General features: G+C 45.9%; 1 protein-coding gene across 4 annotated transcripts; it reads right to left on the reverse strand.

Moving 5' to 3' along the window:
* Positions 1 to 13: 13 nt before the first annotated feature.
* Positions 14 to 10,888, reverse strand: Tmem109 (transmembrane protein 109). Of its 4 annotated transcripts, none has more exons than XM_031389730.1 (5): positions 10,696 to 10,888; positions 7,134 to 7,342; positions 2,941 to 3,185; positions 1,202 to 1,304; positions 14 to 753 (listed from the first exon to the last, which is right to left on the reverse strand). In XM_031389730.1, exons 3-5 carry the CDS (start codon positions 3,175 to 3,177, stop codon positions 362 to 364), a joined length of 732 nt encoding a protein of 243 aa, XP_031245590.1. In that variant the 5' UTR covers positions 3,178 to 3,185; positions 7,134 to 7,342; positions 10,696 to 10,888; the 3' UTR covers positions 14 to 361. The 4 variants fall into 4 exon arrangements, with proteins under 4 accessions (XP_031245590.1, XP_031245591.1, XP_031245588.1 ...); XM_031389731.1 differs by lacking the exon at positions 10,696 to 10,888 and adding an exon at positions 9,096 to 9,575; XM_031389728.1 differs by lacking the exon at positions 7,134 to 7,342 and having other exon boundaries at positions 10,696 to 10,887.
* Between the last annotated feature and the right edge of the window lie 6,531 nt (positions 10,889 to 17,419).

Below are 17,419 nucleotides of genomic sequence, written 5' to 3' on the forward strand. Positions count from 1 at the left end.
TGGTCAAACAGGACTTCAGCCTGGGAAGGCCTTTTGTAAGAAAGCCGGGCAGCAGCAGGTTAATCATCACGGAGATCAATGGCAGTGGTGCTGGCTGAGAGCAGAAGCCAGGGCTGAGGGCTCCAACCTGCCCTGGGGGAGGCAGGCTAGGAGCAGAGAAAGGGCAGGGAGCTGTCCCTTAACTGAGCACTGGCAGAGGACAAGTTCTCTTCTCTCAGCTAGGGGCTAGTGCAGGGGAAAAGGTGTGAAGGGTTCCAGACACAAGGCAAGGAAAGGGCAGGGGGCTGCAAGGAGGGCCATTGAGACCCAGAAGCAGCTCAGCTCTTTGGTATGGTGAGGGTGTCACTTTGGGACACCCTTGTCATTCTTCCTCCATGCTCCTGGGAATCTTGGCTGCTCGCCTCTGCCTCCCTCGAAGCTCTTCTATCTGGCGCTCCAGCCCTCTCACCTTGGCTTCCAGGTGGCTCCCTGAGCTCCTGGAGCCAGTGAGCCGACTCAGCAAGGCAAAGAGAGTTAACAAGGCCAAGAGCATCAAGGCCCGGGTAGATGGGTCAGGCACCGACCTCACCAAGCCCACAAAGCCAGCCACAAAGAGGACAAGCTTCAAACCCCCCAGGATCCGTCCTAGCAAGGCCAAGACCAAGCCTAGGAGCAGCGACAGCAACCAATAGATGACCAGTGCTGCTGCTCCCCACAGTAGAAGGGTCTGGACTTGGCTAGGGCTGAGCTTCAAGCCCTGGGTGAGTTGTTCACCTGAAAGGGAAAAGGACAGAGTCAGCAATCCAGCAATGTGGTAAAGGCAAAGAGAGGCAAGAAACAGTGAAGCAGAAGGGACCAACAGCCTTACAAAGGCATAGCCCATCCTTACAGGCTTCGGAAACAGGCTTGAATCCCAACCTCCTGGCTCGGGACTTCTGTTAGACTACTACTCTTGTGGAAGTGGAGTTTTATGTATTATATGAGAACAGTGTATGTGCCTCCATGGGCTGTGGTTAACCAAAGAGGAGACAGTACATCTTTGCATGATGTCCAACACGAGGAAACCTCTGGTACGATGGTAAGAATCTCTAACCCTCCCCTTCTATTGGACCTCTGGGGACATCTGCAAACAGCTGGGGGAATGTCTAGCTGAACATGGATAAACCCCACTGACAGCAAGGTCAGACACAGCCCTGGCTATCTCTCATTCCCTGGTACTCACCATCCAGCCCCAGGGCACTCAGCAACTGGGCAGCAATCCCAGACAGGGCAAAGCAGGCCACAGAGATGGCTGATGAGATGGCCCACATCACCTGCAACAGGGTCTGTGAAAAAGACAAAGCCCTCATGAAGGAGGCTCTTCTCTTCCTGCCTGGCCCTCACAGCCTGGACAATACCTGCAGGGAAATCTTTGACCTGTTTCTTCCCCAGCGGAGATGGGTCTGGGTGAAAAAAATCCATGGACTCCGAGTCCAGTGAAGGAGCCCTCCTGACATATTTCCTCACTGACCCAGAACTCAGGACATCTAAGACAGGTATCAGCTAGTCAGCTGAGCTGCTTTGGAGGTAGGACGTGCACCTGTGTGGAATGAGTGAATCACTATATCCCTCTGGTAGCCACCTGGAGGTGAAACTGGAGGCCTCCGAGCGTCCTAGGGAATCATAAGGGTATGTCAAAGAATGACCACGCAGGGCTGGGACATGTGAGGGGAAAGAAGTCAATCAACTATACTATTATGGATTTGTGTGTGTCTGCCTATGACATACCCATACAGGACCACGTGGAGACCGGAAGCTGACATCAAGAAGCCTTCCTTAACTCTCCACTTGCTTTTTAAAAAAAAAAAAAAGTTCATTTTTATTTATGTGTCTATGTGTGTTTGTGTTGTATAAGTGTTGTATAAGTGTTGGGGCGGGGTGTAACCAAAGAAGCCAGAAGAGGATGTTGGATCCCCTGGAGCTGTAGTTGCAATTGGTTGTGATACTGGGAACCAAACTCTGGTCCTCTGTAAGAGCAGCAAGCTTCCATAATTGCTGAGTTACCTCTCCAGCATCTCTATTTTTTGAGACAGGGTCACTTACTGAACCTGGAGCTCTAGTGTCTGCTAATCTGGCTAGTCAGCAAGCTCCTGGTATCTGCCTAACTTTTCTCATCCCATTTACCACTGCTGGAGGTTACAGACATACACACCATGCCCAGCTTTTATATACATTCAGATCTGAACTCATGTCTGCATGCTTGCATAGTGAACACTTGACCCATTGAGCCATTTTTCCAGCCCTATATTCCAGATTTTATAAACCACTGGCTTGGCACTTTGGTATGAACTATCAGAAGGATGCGACGCCACACTAGAAATGGCACTGGGTGAAGAACTGATCCTGCCATAGGCCCTTCATGAGCCCCACCTCACTTTTACAGGTAAAGACCTGGGACTCAGATCTCTGTGCTCTGCCAGCTCAAGATGATAGGTCTGACTCAGATCAAGTCAGATGTTGTGGGTACCCATCAACATGAGTTTGTAAGGTTAGCTCAATGTGTAGCCTTTCTGGCCAAATGGACCAAGCATGGAGGAAGATGGAGTGGTGGAAAAAGCCCGGAAGGCAAGAACCAGGCAATCAGCCTGCAGGAGGCAGGAGTGCCAGGATGTGTCTGTGGAAGGTGGGATTCTCTCTCAGCAACCGTGACTAGGACAGAAGATATGGTGGAGAGGTGAGGTGGCATTAACAATGTCTCTCTTGCTGGGCGGTGGTGGTGCACGCCTTTAATCCCAGCATTTGGGAGGCAGAGGCAGGCGGATTTCTGAGTTCAAGGCCAGCCTGGTACAGAGTGAGTTCCAGGACAGCCAGGGCTATACAGAGAAACCCTGTCTCGAAAAACAACAAACAAACAAACAAACAAACAAAACAATGTCTCTCTTTTTCTTTCTACACACAGCCAACAGGCAAAATCTTCCTTACCTCTGAAATCACATGCATGGTCTCTGGTCCCAGCCAGGTATCCAATGTTTCCTTCAGAGATCGGCCAATCTGGGTCAAAATATCAGCTGAGGCCTCCTTCTTCTGTGGGCCAGGTGAGCCAAACTCTCGATGAGACTGGGCTGATGAGGACTGGATGAGGAGAAAGGCCACTAGGACCATCAGGACAGCTTTGAACAGATGTCTGCTCCATAACAGATTGCTCTGTATGCCTGCCATGTTTGTGTCTGCCAAGAGAGGGCCATAGAGTAGGCAGTGAGCCAGAACCAATGGACATTTTTACTCTCCCAGCTGATCTGTTATTCCCCTTCTTCACCCCTGGCCCACAGCAAACATCCCAGTCAAGCCTAAAACGAGCTGTTTGCCAAAAAAGATGAACCACAACTTAGAATCTAAGCTGGCACAACCATCTCATTTACAGTTTCCTCTTTTGTATTTCCTTCTAGATCAATACAGCAGCAAGTACTACCCTGTGCCTTAAAGTAGCCAAGATCTCACTACAGTCTATTCTTCTGAAGGCCTGTCTCTACACCTTAGGCACCACGGGCATGAATGATTTTTAAGTCTCTGCAGGCTTCATCCACGGAAGCTCATAATGTACTTAAGCCAAAGATGATAGGAAAAAGTAACTTAAAAATAGCACGTAAGTAGGATTACCATTCTGTACACCAATATAAAATAAAGCACTCATGGGTTAACAGAGACACAAGAATGACTGCATTTGCAACAGTATATCTGTGGGGCCTTTATGCAAGGTGGTTTTTCTCCCGGGCCCTGTGGGCACAGATGTGAAGAAAGAGAATGCAGGTAAGCACTTGTGCAAGGTCACTGGTCTTAGAAGGATTTCAACCCAAGCCTCTGCTTCCAAATCCTGCCCTTGGTGGGAGATATTCAATGGATCCCAACTGAGGCTGCTCAGTGACATCACCTGAGAGCGGCATAAAGGGTCTGTCGGTCTAAGCACACTGGTTCTGATGGCACTATCTTTGTGTGACCTGGTCGTGGAGACAAGCTCTCCAATAATTCTACTATACAAAGTTGAGAACCATTCTAAGGCCAAACTCTGTTTCTCCCCCACTGTTACTCCACAGTCAACATAAGATTTCGGTGACTACCTGTGCGAGCTGTTCTGTTCTGTTCTTATTCTCAGCAAGCAAGCAACCCCTTCTGCACTGAACACCTTCTAATTCAACTTGGTTCTGAGACTACCGACCTGGAGACTGAATCACATCCCTTTGCCTATTTGGAAGTGGGAAGTTGAGGTCATTCTGTATCAATGGTTATGATATAGTATATACATACAGATGTATATATAAGCAAACCTAAACAAATCTAAACACACACATACACACACACACAACCAGCAGTTTGTTTTTTTCTACCCTTCCTGGCTCGGAGCTCACACATTTCTATAATACATGGGAAGAATAAAAAAAGATACCTTCGTCAAAGTAATTAGCCTTTTAGCCTGGCTTCCTGCAACATTCAGAGATGAAGGGTGAAAGACAGCCCTTTCCAACATGCCTTTCATGATAATAAGACCATTTCTAGAGCTCTCCCTAGATAATCACAGGATTAGAGAGGTAATTACCGAGGGGACCAGCCATGCCTTTAGAGGGTTGAGACTCTCATCCCTAACCTCTGAGGAGGAAGGGTGGCTAATGATTGAGGTATTTCCTACAACCAGGGATTTGGTTGATCACACCTATATAATGTGACCTTTCTTCAGGGGTTTTCCTTTCCAGGGTTATTTTCCATTCTTTTACCCACTGAGACATTGTAGAATGTCTGAAGAGAAACCTCTGAAGAGAAACTGTACTATAGTGATTAAAATGTTAACTGTTGCTGGGGGACAGGTAGCTAAGTGACATATGGCTTGCCTACCATGCGCATGGCCTTGGGTTCAATCCTTAAAAGGACAGATAGACAGACAGATATCAATTGCTAAATAATCTTTTTTTTCCCTCCTTTTTTAGTTTTTTTTTGAGGTAGGTTTTCTCTGTGTATCTCGGGGTGTCCCGGAACTCACTCTACAGACTAGGCTGGCCTCAAACTCAAGAAATTCTCCTGTCTCTGCCTCCGAGTGCTAGGATTAGAGGTATATGCCCCCATCACTGGCTTAAATAATCTTTATATGTATAGAAATCTATATAACATCTGGTAAATTTTGGATTATATCAGGCTGTGTAATATTCTTCTTTGTTCCTTAATTCTGTGCTTCAACTAATACAAAACATATAAATAGGGCTGGCAAGATAGTTCAGCAGGTAAGAGCACTGACTGCTCTTCCAAAGATCCTGGAGTTCAAATCCCAGCAACCACATGGTGGCTCACAACCACCCTTAATGAGATCTGACGCCCTCTTCTGGTGTGTCTGAAGACAGCTACAGTGTACTTATTTGTAATAATAAATCAATCTTTTTTTAAAAAAGCATATAAATGGCTCCAGAGTTTAATTTACAGACAAGTAATATCCATCTAAGAACTATAGGAACTAACCTCAGGAGGTTGAAGTCAAGGTATGTCACGATACTCTGGCCAGAAGGGAAAAAAGGGGGGCTGCATGCCCCAGGTGAGAAGAACCCCCTGAGCACGTAGCACCCCCACCCCATACCTTCCTCTCTACAAACCCTTTATATAACTGCATTCCATAAGATGGAGGCTTGAGGCCTACAGCCCCCCCTCCTCCGTTTTCTCAGAGGCAGTCCCTGAATGAATCTGTTTTCTTTCCCACCAAATCTTGCCCGCATATTTGCTTTTGAGCAGTAAGAAGCAGGACTTGTATCTACAACTTTAGATGCCAGTCACCAAGTCCTAGCTTATTTTATCTGTGCTCTGTGTGACTGTAGGTCAAGGTTCCTACAACCCCTTTGTCAGGTTCAATTAATTAGCTGAAGAGAATCAAGAGTTCAGAGAAACGCTTTGGTTCGCTGGATAGGCACAAACATTTATTATTAAGGAAACTGATGTACACCTGCTGTAAAGAAGATAGCACAGGTCTGGGAGGAGGAGGAGTGCAGAGCTTCCACGCCCTATCTAGGAGCACCACCCTCAGGTCTCCTATGTTTAGCTATCAGGAAGCTCTCTAAACCTGGTCTTTTCTGTATTTTCCTAGCAGTTTCATTATATAAATGTGAACAACAAAATCTCTGGCCATTGGAGTCAACTCGATCAATAGTCACCTGTCCTCCTGAGAGGTACCAACTCTTTTAAGACATGACTGGTCCCCCAGGCAACTACTCTCTCCAATCCTTTGGTTATCTATGGAGCTTTCTTTAAAATGGAGTTATTGCCAGGCGGTGGTGGCTCACGCCTTTAATCCCAGCACTTGGGAGGCAGAGGCAGGTGGATTTCTGAGTTTGAGTTTGAGGCCAGCCTGGTCTACAGAGTGAGTTCCAGGACAGCTAAGGCTACACAGAGAAATCCTGTCTCGAAAAAAAAAAAATGGAGTTATTGATATGGAAGGTATATTTGAAAGGACTGTTTTCCTTTGAAGATGATGCAGGAAGCCAGGTAAAAGGTGATTTTGACAAAGGTAACTTCCTATGCATTAAATTATAAGGGACATATGAGATCTGAGCAAGGAAGGGTAGATGAAAACTAACTGCTGGGGTGTGTGTGTGTGTGTGTGCAAGCAAACTGCTGGTGTGTATACTATATCACACCATTGACACAGAATGACCTCAACTTCATACTGCCAAAATAAGCAAAGGGTTCAGGAACAGCCAGCCCTTAAAGAAAGATTATTGGGAATAAAAAGCAAGACACTGGACTGGTCTTGCATGTACTATCTTTCTCAATCTCACAGATACTTATCAGGTAGGCACTGTCATCCCAATGATGAAATCAAGGAAGGCTAGGCAGCGTGTGGAAAAACCAAGCTGTGAATTCAGCTGTATCTACTGAGCACTCCTCCTTGGTCCACAACCTCTCTGTTGAACTGTGTTCAATTTAAAAGTTACTTATAAAGTCACGTAACAGATTATCTACAAGCTAGAACACATTTGGCATCCACCAACCATCTCTGGGAATTAGGGTGAAAACTTGCCCAAGCACCTTGTGTCTTGTGCTCTGATCTCATCCATAACATGACGCCACACACGAGTTAAGATTCAGCAAGCACCAACTTATTGAAGCAGGTAAGGAGTAAGTAAGAAGAATGCTTGCAGGCCCACCTTCTTTTTTGCCACTCTGCTGGAGAAATGTCAAAAGGCTCTAGTAAATCCCATTCTACCTTGGGCTCAAAAAGACACCTGCGGCTCCAGAGAGTTTCTGTGATTCAGAGCTGCTGGGCAGAGGCTGAGACAAGGCTCTAAGGTGGTGGAGAGGACAGGTTTTTGAAGTATTTGTGGTAATCAGAGTACTGGGGGGATTGGCTGCAAATCTAGAGAGGGAAAAAGAAAGATGTTCCACCATGTGGGCAGAGAAGGCTCCAAAAAAAGAAAAAAAAAAAAAGACTTCTAAAAATACTACATTTGGGGGAAGCAGCTGCCAGACACCCCTCTCAAGGCCTGTAAGGTCAAGTGGAGTTACAAGGCACACGGTTCAACTGAAAAAGCCTCAAGCTGAGAGAACCTTCTTCTCTTTGGCACAAATCAAGAGCCAGATGGTTCCTGCCTGCCACTGGTAGGAGATTCGGAAAACATGGGTTAGTTCCCTAAGCTATCTGGGTCATGATCATGATTGGGGCCCTAAAGAGCAGGCCAGCTATCTTGGGTTGGATCCTATATCCAAGGACCTCCAACAGAAGGAATCAGATGTCGTCTCTTCCCTCCTAGAAGGTCAGGGTGACATGAGCTGCAACTCCCATAGCAGCCTGTTTTCTGGGCCAGCTTCAACTTAAAGCGGCCACCTGCCCCAGTCTAGGGGACCTTGAACTAACCCCTCCACAGGGAGGCCAGCACTGCTCTTCCAGGTGAGCTGAAGTGCGCCAGGAACAGAATCTCACAGGATTCTGGAGAACACTGGGTGTGAGGAAAAGTGACAAGCTACTTACTTTACCAATTCCTTTTCCTTTCCTTTCTTTGAGTGAAGCTCAGGCAATATGAATCTGACCTACCACCATCATGCTTCCTCCCCATGTCTCATTAAGAACTTTGCAGCTTTGTTGTTTAAGCCAGGGCCTGATGTAGCCCAGGCTAGCCCGAACTCCTTATGCAGCTGAGGATGACTTTGAATCAGTTCAAGGCTATCTTCTGCTATACAACTTTTGCAACTATGTTTCAAAGAAACAGGTACCGGCAGTCAGAAGTCTCAGAGAGGAAAAAGGCACTTGCTGAGCAAACCTGGCAACCTCATTTCAATCCCCACATCCCACCAACTTTGATCCTCCTGCTTCCACCTTCCAAGTATTAAGTTTACAGATGTGTGTCACCTGTGTGTTGCACTAGGGATTGGACCCAGGGCTTTGTATGTAAAAGCAAACACTCTACCAACTGAGGTCCATACCAGCCCTCATCGAAATATTAATGCAGAAAGATGCTATGGTCATTAAAAGGCAAACAGCGTTGGCCTCTAAAAGACATCTGAAAGTTTTTTGTTTCCTCAAACAGGAGGTTCTCAGTATGTGAAAATATGTATAAGTTATCAAATTTTAATAGTGATTCATAATTTACTAAGTGCTTATTGCCTACCTCATTTAATTCTTATGACAACCTGTGTGTGTGTGTGTGTGTGTGTGTGGGTGGGTGGGTGGAAATCAAGAGCTATCAGGTAGGCAAGCACTTTACCACAGAGTTACAAAAGAAAAGAACAGTGTGTGCTTACAAGTGTATATGTCTGCATGTGTGGAAGCCAAAGACCAACTTGAATAAGTTGGTTCTCTCCTCCTACCGTGTGGGTCCCAGGGATTGGACTCAGTTCATCAGGCTTAGTGTCAGGTGCCTCTTCCCCATGGAGCATCTCACCAGCCCTATAGTTATCATGACGCCCCATTTTGCTTAGAACAGAAGTAGGGACCGTATCCCCAAGGCCAGCAGCTCGGGCTTGCCCTTTTGCTTGTCCCATACTTCCACGTTGCCTTGGTAACACCTGCTCTTGGCCCACGGGAACATAACAGTTCCACAACCTACCATCTAGCTCAAAGCCGAAGATACCGAACCTGCCAAGAAAAGCCTCCATACTAGGAGATGACCCACCTGCTTAAGAGTTTACAGGTTCCACACCAAGACGGTAAGGAGGGACAGCCAGAGAGAGAGCCCTGAGACTGGCCACTCCTGTTCAGACAGCTGCAGTTCAGCTTAGGAGGAAGAGTCTCGGCTGGGGAACTGCTTCACTTACTATGGTTGGCGAGAAGTCACTATCAGTTCAGCTGTGGTTTGCTCTGCCAGGGTGGGGGTGGGGCTGTCCACACTACCCTCAGTCAGTGCCCCTTCCTCTTCTTTTCCCTTTCACACTATAAATCACTACAGGGGCAGGAACTAACTTGGTGCCCTCTGCTGGTTCCAACTGTTCCTTCACTACTCACTGCAGTCCTGTGGATCTGTAATCCTCAACTCTAGACTGCCCATCTGGCCTGCCTGCATAGCCTGTTAAACAAGGATGTCTGCCCCACCCAGGCAACCCACTCAGACCCTCCCAGGGAGGAGCTCAACCTTTTTGTTTTGTTTTAAAAGCTCCCCCGGATTCCTGAGGCATAATGAGACAGCGGTTGCAAAGGTTAGCAACCCAGAGAAAAGTCTACTTTAAGCAAAGCCTCCTAAGAGCTCTCTGTACAAAGGACACAGGCTCAGTTCTATCACAAATTAGCTGCCACTACCTTTACACCTGTTACTTAACCTATCTGAGTTTCAATCTCCTCAAATGTAAATTCTGTTGAAACTGGGTTAAGAGTTGCTTCAAGAAGTTAAATAATTTGTGCAAGCACTGTGTTCAAAGTTTGTCCTAGAGCCTCCCCGGCAACTCTCAGACTAACTTGATATTAACTTTTCTTGGAATCCCCAGCACCTAGCATAGAATGACTAAGTGTTTGCTAAATGAGTATCAGAAGCCCTGCCAAGAAGCCACAAGTGTAGGACATAAAGACATGGAGAGGTGGGGGAGAGGTTATTTGAATAGCCAGTCCAAATATACTACAGCCACATGAGACGCACAGCTGAGATAGAAGGTCCTAAACGTGTCGAAGTCACCACTAAGGAGAATGAAGTCAGCATTCTGGCAGGTCGGAGGCAGCCAGCCCTAGCTAAACCCCTGACAGCTGCTACCCAGCAACTGTTCGTGGGGCAGGGTGCTTGCAAAGGGGGGGAAGGTGTGTGTGTAGCCTTGCCGCTCCCTTCCCAAGGCCCAGACTCCAGGCAACAGGGTCAGTGGCATGTGATATTTCGAACAGCACATCCCCTGCCAAGCGCTCCACAGTGGCGTCGCGAGGCCCATGAGGTCAGGGTACACAGAGGGGGGCTCTAACTGAGGTGGCAGAAGGCTGGACCACGGGGCTGGGGGAGGTGTGCGGCTTAGCACTGGCCTCATCCCCCAAATCTGGCAGCTGCTCCCTCCGGAGGGCTGGACCTCAGCACTCGAACCCACTTATCCCGGGGAAACACTCTCCTCCTGGGTTACCTAGTAACAACACCCCTGGTTGCATAGCAACGAGGATCTGGGTCCCAGGCTTGCTAAGCCCCGCGCTCCACGTTCGACCCCTCCCCACTAGGGCTCAGAAGGCCTCGCGGCTCCGCCCTGTTAACGTCCTGCAAATCTGTCCCTTAAGCTGCATCCACAGCCCTGATCTCGGCCCTCACTCACCCCGCTCCGGCCACCGCTATCCTTCACGTGGGACTTCGCTAGAAAACGCGCCACCAAACCGGCGCCTCAACTCCCGGGGTGTTGGTTTATAGTCTGCGCATGCGCGGGGCGGCCGACCGAGGAGAGTGGCAGGCCTCTCACTGCTCCTGGAGCAGGCACCGTGGACGCATGCGCTCTCCTCGCTCCGTTACGGTTTGTGTGTGTTTTTCCCTCCCAAGTATTTATTTCCAAGTGAAGAATGGCGTCGGAAATTGGAGTTGGAACGGAAGCGAAGCCTTTGGCAGGAAAGGGGAAAAAAGGGAACTCAGTCGAGGCTGTGGCGTGGGTAGAGTTGGTGCTCGATGCAGGATTCCGTGCAGATCCGAGTCCCCAACGCATTTAGGGCGGCACAGTTCCCTCGAGGGAAGTGTAGTTCCTAAGGCGGGGCACTGGCGAGCACATGGAGAGCTGAGAAACCGTTCACGCTAAAAGAAAAAAGAAAAAAGGAAAAAAAGCACCTAAGGGGGAAAAGGCACTAGGTGTTAGTGCGCCCATTAACGGTGGACGGTCTTGGGGAAACTCATACGTTCTGGGAGAGAGCAAAACCTCACCCTAAATGTGCGGGTGACTACCAAAGCTTTGCTTACAATCGTTAGGGAAAGGAGAGCAACCCAGGTGCCCCGAGGTTATTTTGTTTTGTTTTGTATTTTTAAAAAAAACCTTTGTGGATGAGGTAGTCGCAGAGATGTAAAAAATTTTTAAAGTTTTATTTATTTATATGAATATGCTGTAACTGTCTTAAGACACACCAGAAGAGGGCATCAGATTCCATTACAGGTGGTTGGGAACCACCTTGTGGTTGTTAGGAATTGAGCTCAGGACCTTTGGAAGAGCAGTCAGTGCTCTTAACTGCTGAGCCACCTCTCCTCATAAATTTTAAAATTAGTATTTATGTATTTTATGCACGTGTTTGGGTGTACGCAATACAATACTACTATGGAAGTCAGTTCTTTCCTACTGTGTGGATCCCGGAGGTCGGATTCAGGTTCTCAGGCGTGGCGAACACTTTTACAGCTGCAGCACCTCACCTGCCCTAATGTTGCTGCTGTTGTTTTTAATCTCCATCACTCTGGCTGCCATAAGACTGGCTCCTTTAATGCTAAAATGCCTTCCCCAGAATCAAACTTTGCCCCAGACCCTCCTTGAATCAGCCTTTTTGTTGTTGTTGTTTTTCAAGACAGGGTTTCTCTGGCTGTCCTGGAACTCACTCTGTAGACCAGGCTGGCCTTGAACTCAGAAATCCACCTGCCTCTGCCTCCCAAGTGCTGGGATTAAAGGCATGCGCCACCACTGCCCGGCTTGAATCAGCCTTCTAATCATTCCTTCATCCCAGTCTGTCACCTCACACATTGTTTCTCCTTCAGATGTTTCTTAGGTGCATCTATCTTCGTCTACATTTTTGGTAGCTTCCTGCGTCTCAGTTGAGAATCTTCCTTCCAGAATCAGTACTGGTGGAATCCTCATTCTGGGGCCTTCTAATAGCTGTACCTTGACATTTGCTTATGAAATGTCTTTTCCCAGTTTCAGTTTGCCTCAGTGGAGAAGACCTCAAGGGTGATGGGGGTAGGAGTGGTGTTTCCTAGACTTGGTTGCAAGTACCTTTTGGGAAATTAACATAGGGACACATATTGAGGTAGGATAGAAAACTAGAAATGTATGGGAACATTGGAAGGAAAAGGAGGCCCTCACTGACAAGTCTGGTTAAAGCTTCCCACCAACTGAGAACGTCATGGTAGGTAGCAAGAATCTGGCCTGGGGATTTAACAAAAGACACAGACTCAGTCACTCTTCAAGGAAGAATGCCAATCTTTATTCCTTTCTGCTCAATTTATACTGAGCAGCCTGGGAAGGGGGAATAAAAAAACACAAGGAGGAAACCCCCAACTGGGGCTGACTCATTGCCACCTGCAAGTGGGCGAAGCTGCAAAAGGCAGGATGTTTTTTCTCCCATCCTGTCTTGAAGCAAACAAGTTCTGCAAAGAGACATCCAGGTAGGGGTCTGTATCCAACAAGAATCAAGATTCCAACACAACTTCTTAAGGCCTTTCTTTCTTCCCAGCTGTAAACCTACAAGTTTCTAGGAATTTCACTAGAAACTCCCATTTATAGTAAGAAGGACCTGTCCTAGCTCTCCCCTAAAGGGTGCAACCCTAGTGGCTTGTGATTATATTTTACTGGATTATACTCCTAACCCAGTCACTTCTGCAGCCATCCTATAATATCACTTATCAAAAAGAAAGAAAAGGATAAAACCAATTATTAACTACAATTTTATATAACTCTCAAGTTATATAAAAATATAACTTGAGAGCTGCCAGAATATTTATATGAGCTAATGGTATGAAACTTAATTGTGACTCCCTCTTGAGGATCCTATATAAACACTTGGTTATATCTTATTCTTTCCCTGGTATGCCCCCCCCTCTACTTCTCTATCTCTTTCTCTCTCTCTCTGTTAAATCATGTTCCTAAAAATATGTATCAACATATCTTGAATAAACTTCAACTCTGGTTCTTTTGACTGGTAGGGAGCTTGAGACAGTTTCTTTGTGTAGCCTTAGCTGTACACTGGAACTAGCTCTGAAGACCAGGCTATCCCTGAACTCAGAGAGATCTACCTGCCTCTGCCTCTGGAGTGCTGGGATTAAAAGTGTATACTACTACTGCTCAACTAGCCTTAAATTCTTTTTGTGTTGAAAAAAGGATCAAGTTTTACCTGACTCAAGACCCCAAAAGATGGAATTGGAGAGATGTCTCCATGGTTAAGAGCACTGGCTGCTCTTTCAGAGGTCCTGAGTTCAAATCCCAGCAACCACATGGTGGCTCACAACCATCTGTAATGAGATCTGACGCCCTCTTCTGGAGTGTGTGAAGACAGCTACAGTGTACTTACATATAATAAATAAATAAATTTTTTTATTTTTATTTATATGAGTCCAAATAAATAAATCTTTTTTTTCAAATAAATAAATCTTACCAAAAAAAAAAAAAAAAGATCTTGGATTTCAAATGCAGTAGAGGAAAAGGCAAGGGATGAAGGAGTGGAATTTTTTTAAGACTCGAGCAAAGAAATTTATCATGCCTGCTGCTGCTGCTGCTGCTGCTGCTGCTAGGATATCCCCCACTTTGCTCCCAGGGGGATTTTCTGTTTTTAATTTTTCTTTTTCATATATTTTGTTTCAAAAAAGTTTAAAAGACTGGCTGAGCAGTTAGAAAAACTGTAGGTGAAAATTGAGGATCCTAAGACACAAAAAGTGGCTGAAATGGGAAAACAAAAGGGGTCACTCTGCTCACTCATTTCTGAAAAGGTTTCAGAGCTGAGTGAGCAACTGGGGAGATTGCAAGTGGAGGTGGACACACTTGGAAACTGAGGAGCACCAGAAAGGAGAAACGAATAGTCTCAGTCCTGGTGACTAATCCTGAGAGTGGGAGCATCCCACCGGAGGGAAGAGGGAAAGAAAGTGTACCAGATGGGAGTCAGGTCAGAGTAAAGCTGAAAAAGTGGGAGGACAATCTGATGAAACAACCTGTTTTTAAAGAAAGGGTTAATCTCAAACCAACTGTACTGTCAGAGTTAGATGTGGCCTTTGGTTAGAAGATCACCATCAGCTTTCCTAGTAGTCACACAGCATATGCCTGTTAATGGTATGGAACAGGTTATGATGAGATAGGGTGGTGTCCTATAGAAATGACAGACCTAATGCATTTTAAAGAGGCTATGATTTCATATGGGATGCACTCGCATATGAAACAAATTCTGAATAACTAGTTTACTCAAAATAGAATTATTCCCCAAGGCTGGAAGGGATTGTTGACAGCTGTACTAGAGGCCAGTCCACAGTTGCAATGGGTAACATGTCGGATGGAAGAAGCTATGAATGTTGGACAGTGAAACAGCGAGGGGGATGAATACAGTCAAAGACCAGTTGCTAGGTGAAGGGTGGTACTGTGGTATACAAGAGCAGATTCAGTTTGATGATGCCACTATAGAAAAATGTTGCTTAATGGCTCTAAGAGCTTGTGACAAAGTTGAGAAGCCTGGGGGAAAGTCCACCTCACAAAGATTATACAGGTCATGGAGAAGCTGTCATTGATTTTTTTTTTCTTTTTTACAAAGATTAGCCTCAGCCTATGCAAGAAAGGTGTTGATAGAAACCTTGATATTTGAAAATGCAAATACTGGGGCTGGAGAGATGTCTCAGAGGTTAAGAGCACTGACTGCTCTTTCAGAGGTCCTGAGTTCAATTCCCAGCAACCACATGGTGGCTCACAACCATCTGTCATGGGATCTGATGCCCTCTTCTGGTGTGTCTGAAGACAGCTGCAGTGTACTCATCACATATATAAAATAAATAAATAAAATCTTAAAAAAAAAAAAAGAAAAGAAAATGCAAATACAGAGACAGGTGGATTTCTGAGTTCAGGGCCAGCCTGGTCTACAGAGTGAGTTCCAGGACAGCCAGGGCTATACATAGAAACCCTGTCTCAAAAAAAAAAAAAGAAAGAAAGAAAGAAAGAAAGAAAAAGCAAATACTGATTGTAAAAAAGTTATTGGGCCATTAAAGGCCTGAGCAGCACCTATTGATGAATGGATAAGGGATATGACAGATACTGGTTTATCATGTGCCATGCTAATATCATAGGTCAAGCTATAGCTGGAGGTCTTGGAATAAAAGTGGCCAGTGCTGGCTAGGTGGTGGTGGTCCACGCCTTTAATCCCAGCACTTGGGAGGCAGAGGCAGGCAGATTTCTGAGTTCAAGGCCAGCCTGGTCTACAGAGTGAGTTCCAGGACAGCCAGGGCTATACAGAGAAACCCTGTCTTGAAAAACAAACAAACAAAAAAAGTGGCCAGTGCTTCGATTGTGGGAAATATGATCATTTGCAAAGAGACTGTGACCAAACAAAAAGCCTCAGATATGCAAGAAATATAGTACTTTGCACAAGAAATGCAACTGATCCATTTCTAGGGGCAGTGGTTTTCCTAAATCTCAAACAGAATGACTAGGCTTCCCGGAGTGGGTATGCAACGCAGCAAGTGTTGCTATTGGACTCAGAAGTTGTCTTAGTTAGGGTTTTACTGCTGTGAACAGACACCATGACCAAGTCAAGTCTCGTAAATAAACAGCAATATTTAATTGGGGCTGGCTTACAGGTTCAGAGGTTCAGTCCATTGTCATTAAGGTGGAAGCATGGCAGCATCCAGGCAGGCATGGTGCAGGAGGAGCTGAGGGCTCTACATCTTCATCCGAGGGAAGCCAGGGACAGATTGAGCATCCACAGGCAGCTAGGAGGAGGGTCTCCAAGCCCACCCCAACAGTGACACACTTCCTTCAACAAGGCCACACCCTCTAATAATGCCACTCCCTGGGACAAGCATATGCAAACCATCATAGGAGTATAGATCCAAAAGAGATATTCAAGATAATTTCTCACGGTGGGGAAATGGCCTGGGGGCCAGGCTTGGAACCCTGCAGCAGCAAAAAAATAGGAGCTTTTTTAGTCAGGGAACAACAGCAGCAGAGAGACACTAGGTTATAGAAAAAAAGAAAATCTGTGGAATTAAATCAGCCTATATACTATAAGGCTACTAGTAGAAGCCAGTGAAACTTTTACATTAGGGACTTGGATTTGTTTATATTTCCACAGGAAATGAAAAGCTGTAGATATCATCAAAACTGATAAATATTAGAATAGAGCAGGAGAAGTTTCCTGGAAACCTTGGCCACTGACCCCAAAAGTGCTTATTCCATTGAAAATGTTGGTGTTTATAATTTCCTGCTACACACAGCACAATTAATGACTTAAAACAGAGGGGAAACTGTAGCGGCAATTTTGGAATTTTGGTTTCTTTAAAAACACAGAAATATTACAACAATGTGCTTTTGTTTTAATCCTAGGTGTAGGTATATGGGGCTGCTTCACACTGTCCGTAGCAGCTGATTATGATTTGACTCATATTCTAGCAGAAGAATGGTTTGGCCAGCTGCAGATAGTTTCTGAGATTGTGTGACATTTGAAATTCTGTGATTTTTTTTTTTTTTTTTTTTGAGACGGGGTTTCTCTGTATAGCCCTGGCTGTCCTGGAACTCACTCTGTAGACCAGGCTGGTCTCGAACTCAGAAATCCGCCTGCCTCTGCCTCCTAAGTGCTGGAATTAAAGGCATATGCTACCACTGCCCGGCTTCTGTGAACTTTTCAGAGGATATATAAATGCTAGAGCCCTCTGATAGGTGGTGGTGGTTATTGGTCATTTAGGGAGGCTGTTTGTGGTTTGTTAGTAGCCATGGTCAAAAAAGAAACAAAAGGAAAGGAATTAGATTCAGTGATTTTCCTAATTCCTGTCTCCCCTTTATCATTGTTTCTCTCCTATCTAGTGTGAGGTGGTAAAGTGAGGGAGGGGGATAAGAAAGGGTGGGGAAAAGAAGAACTCACAAGTATCAAAGACCAGCTACACACAACTGTCTGTAGTTCCAGTTCCAGAGGATCTGACACCCTCACAACAGACACACATGCAGGGAAAACACCAGTGCACAAAAATAGATAGATGGATAGATAGATAGATAGATAGATAGATAGATAGATAGATAGATAGATGTATATATCTTTTAAAATCCTCAAAAGAGCCAGGCGGTGGTGGCGCATGCCTTTAATCCCAGCACTTGGGAGGCAGAGGCAGGCGGATTT

Source organism: Mastomys coucha, unplaced genomic scaffold (genome assembly GCF_008632895.1).
Source record: "Mastomys coucha isolate ucsf_1 unplaced genomic scaffold, UCSF_Mcou_1 pScaffold21, whole genome shotgun sequence".
Taxonomy (NCBI): Eukaryota; Metazoa; Chordata; class Mammalia; order Rodentia; family Muridae; genus Mastomys; species Mastomys coucha.

Excerpts from the sequence above, each read along its gene's own strand:
- Tmem109 (XM_031389730.1), bottom strand. The coding sequence starts at position 3,177 with ATGGCAGGCATACAGAGCAATCTGTTATGGAGCAGACATCTGTTCAAA. Across the intron at positions 1,305-2,940 it reads CCATGCATGTGATTTCAGAG|ACCCTGTTGCAGGTGATGTG; the intron begins GTAAGGAAGATT and ends TCTTTTTCACAG. Across the intron at positions 754-1,201 it reads GAGTGCCCTGGGGCTGGATG|GTGAACAACTCACCCAGGGC; the intron begins GTGAGTACCAGG and ends TTTCCCTTTCAG.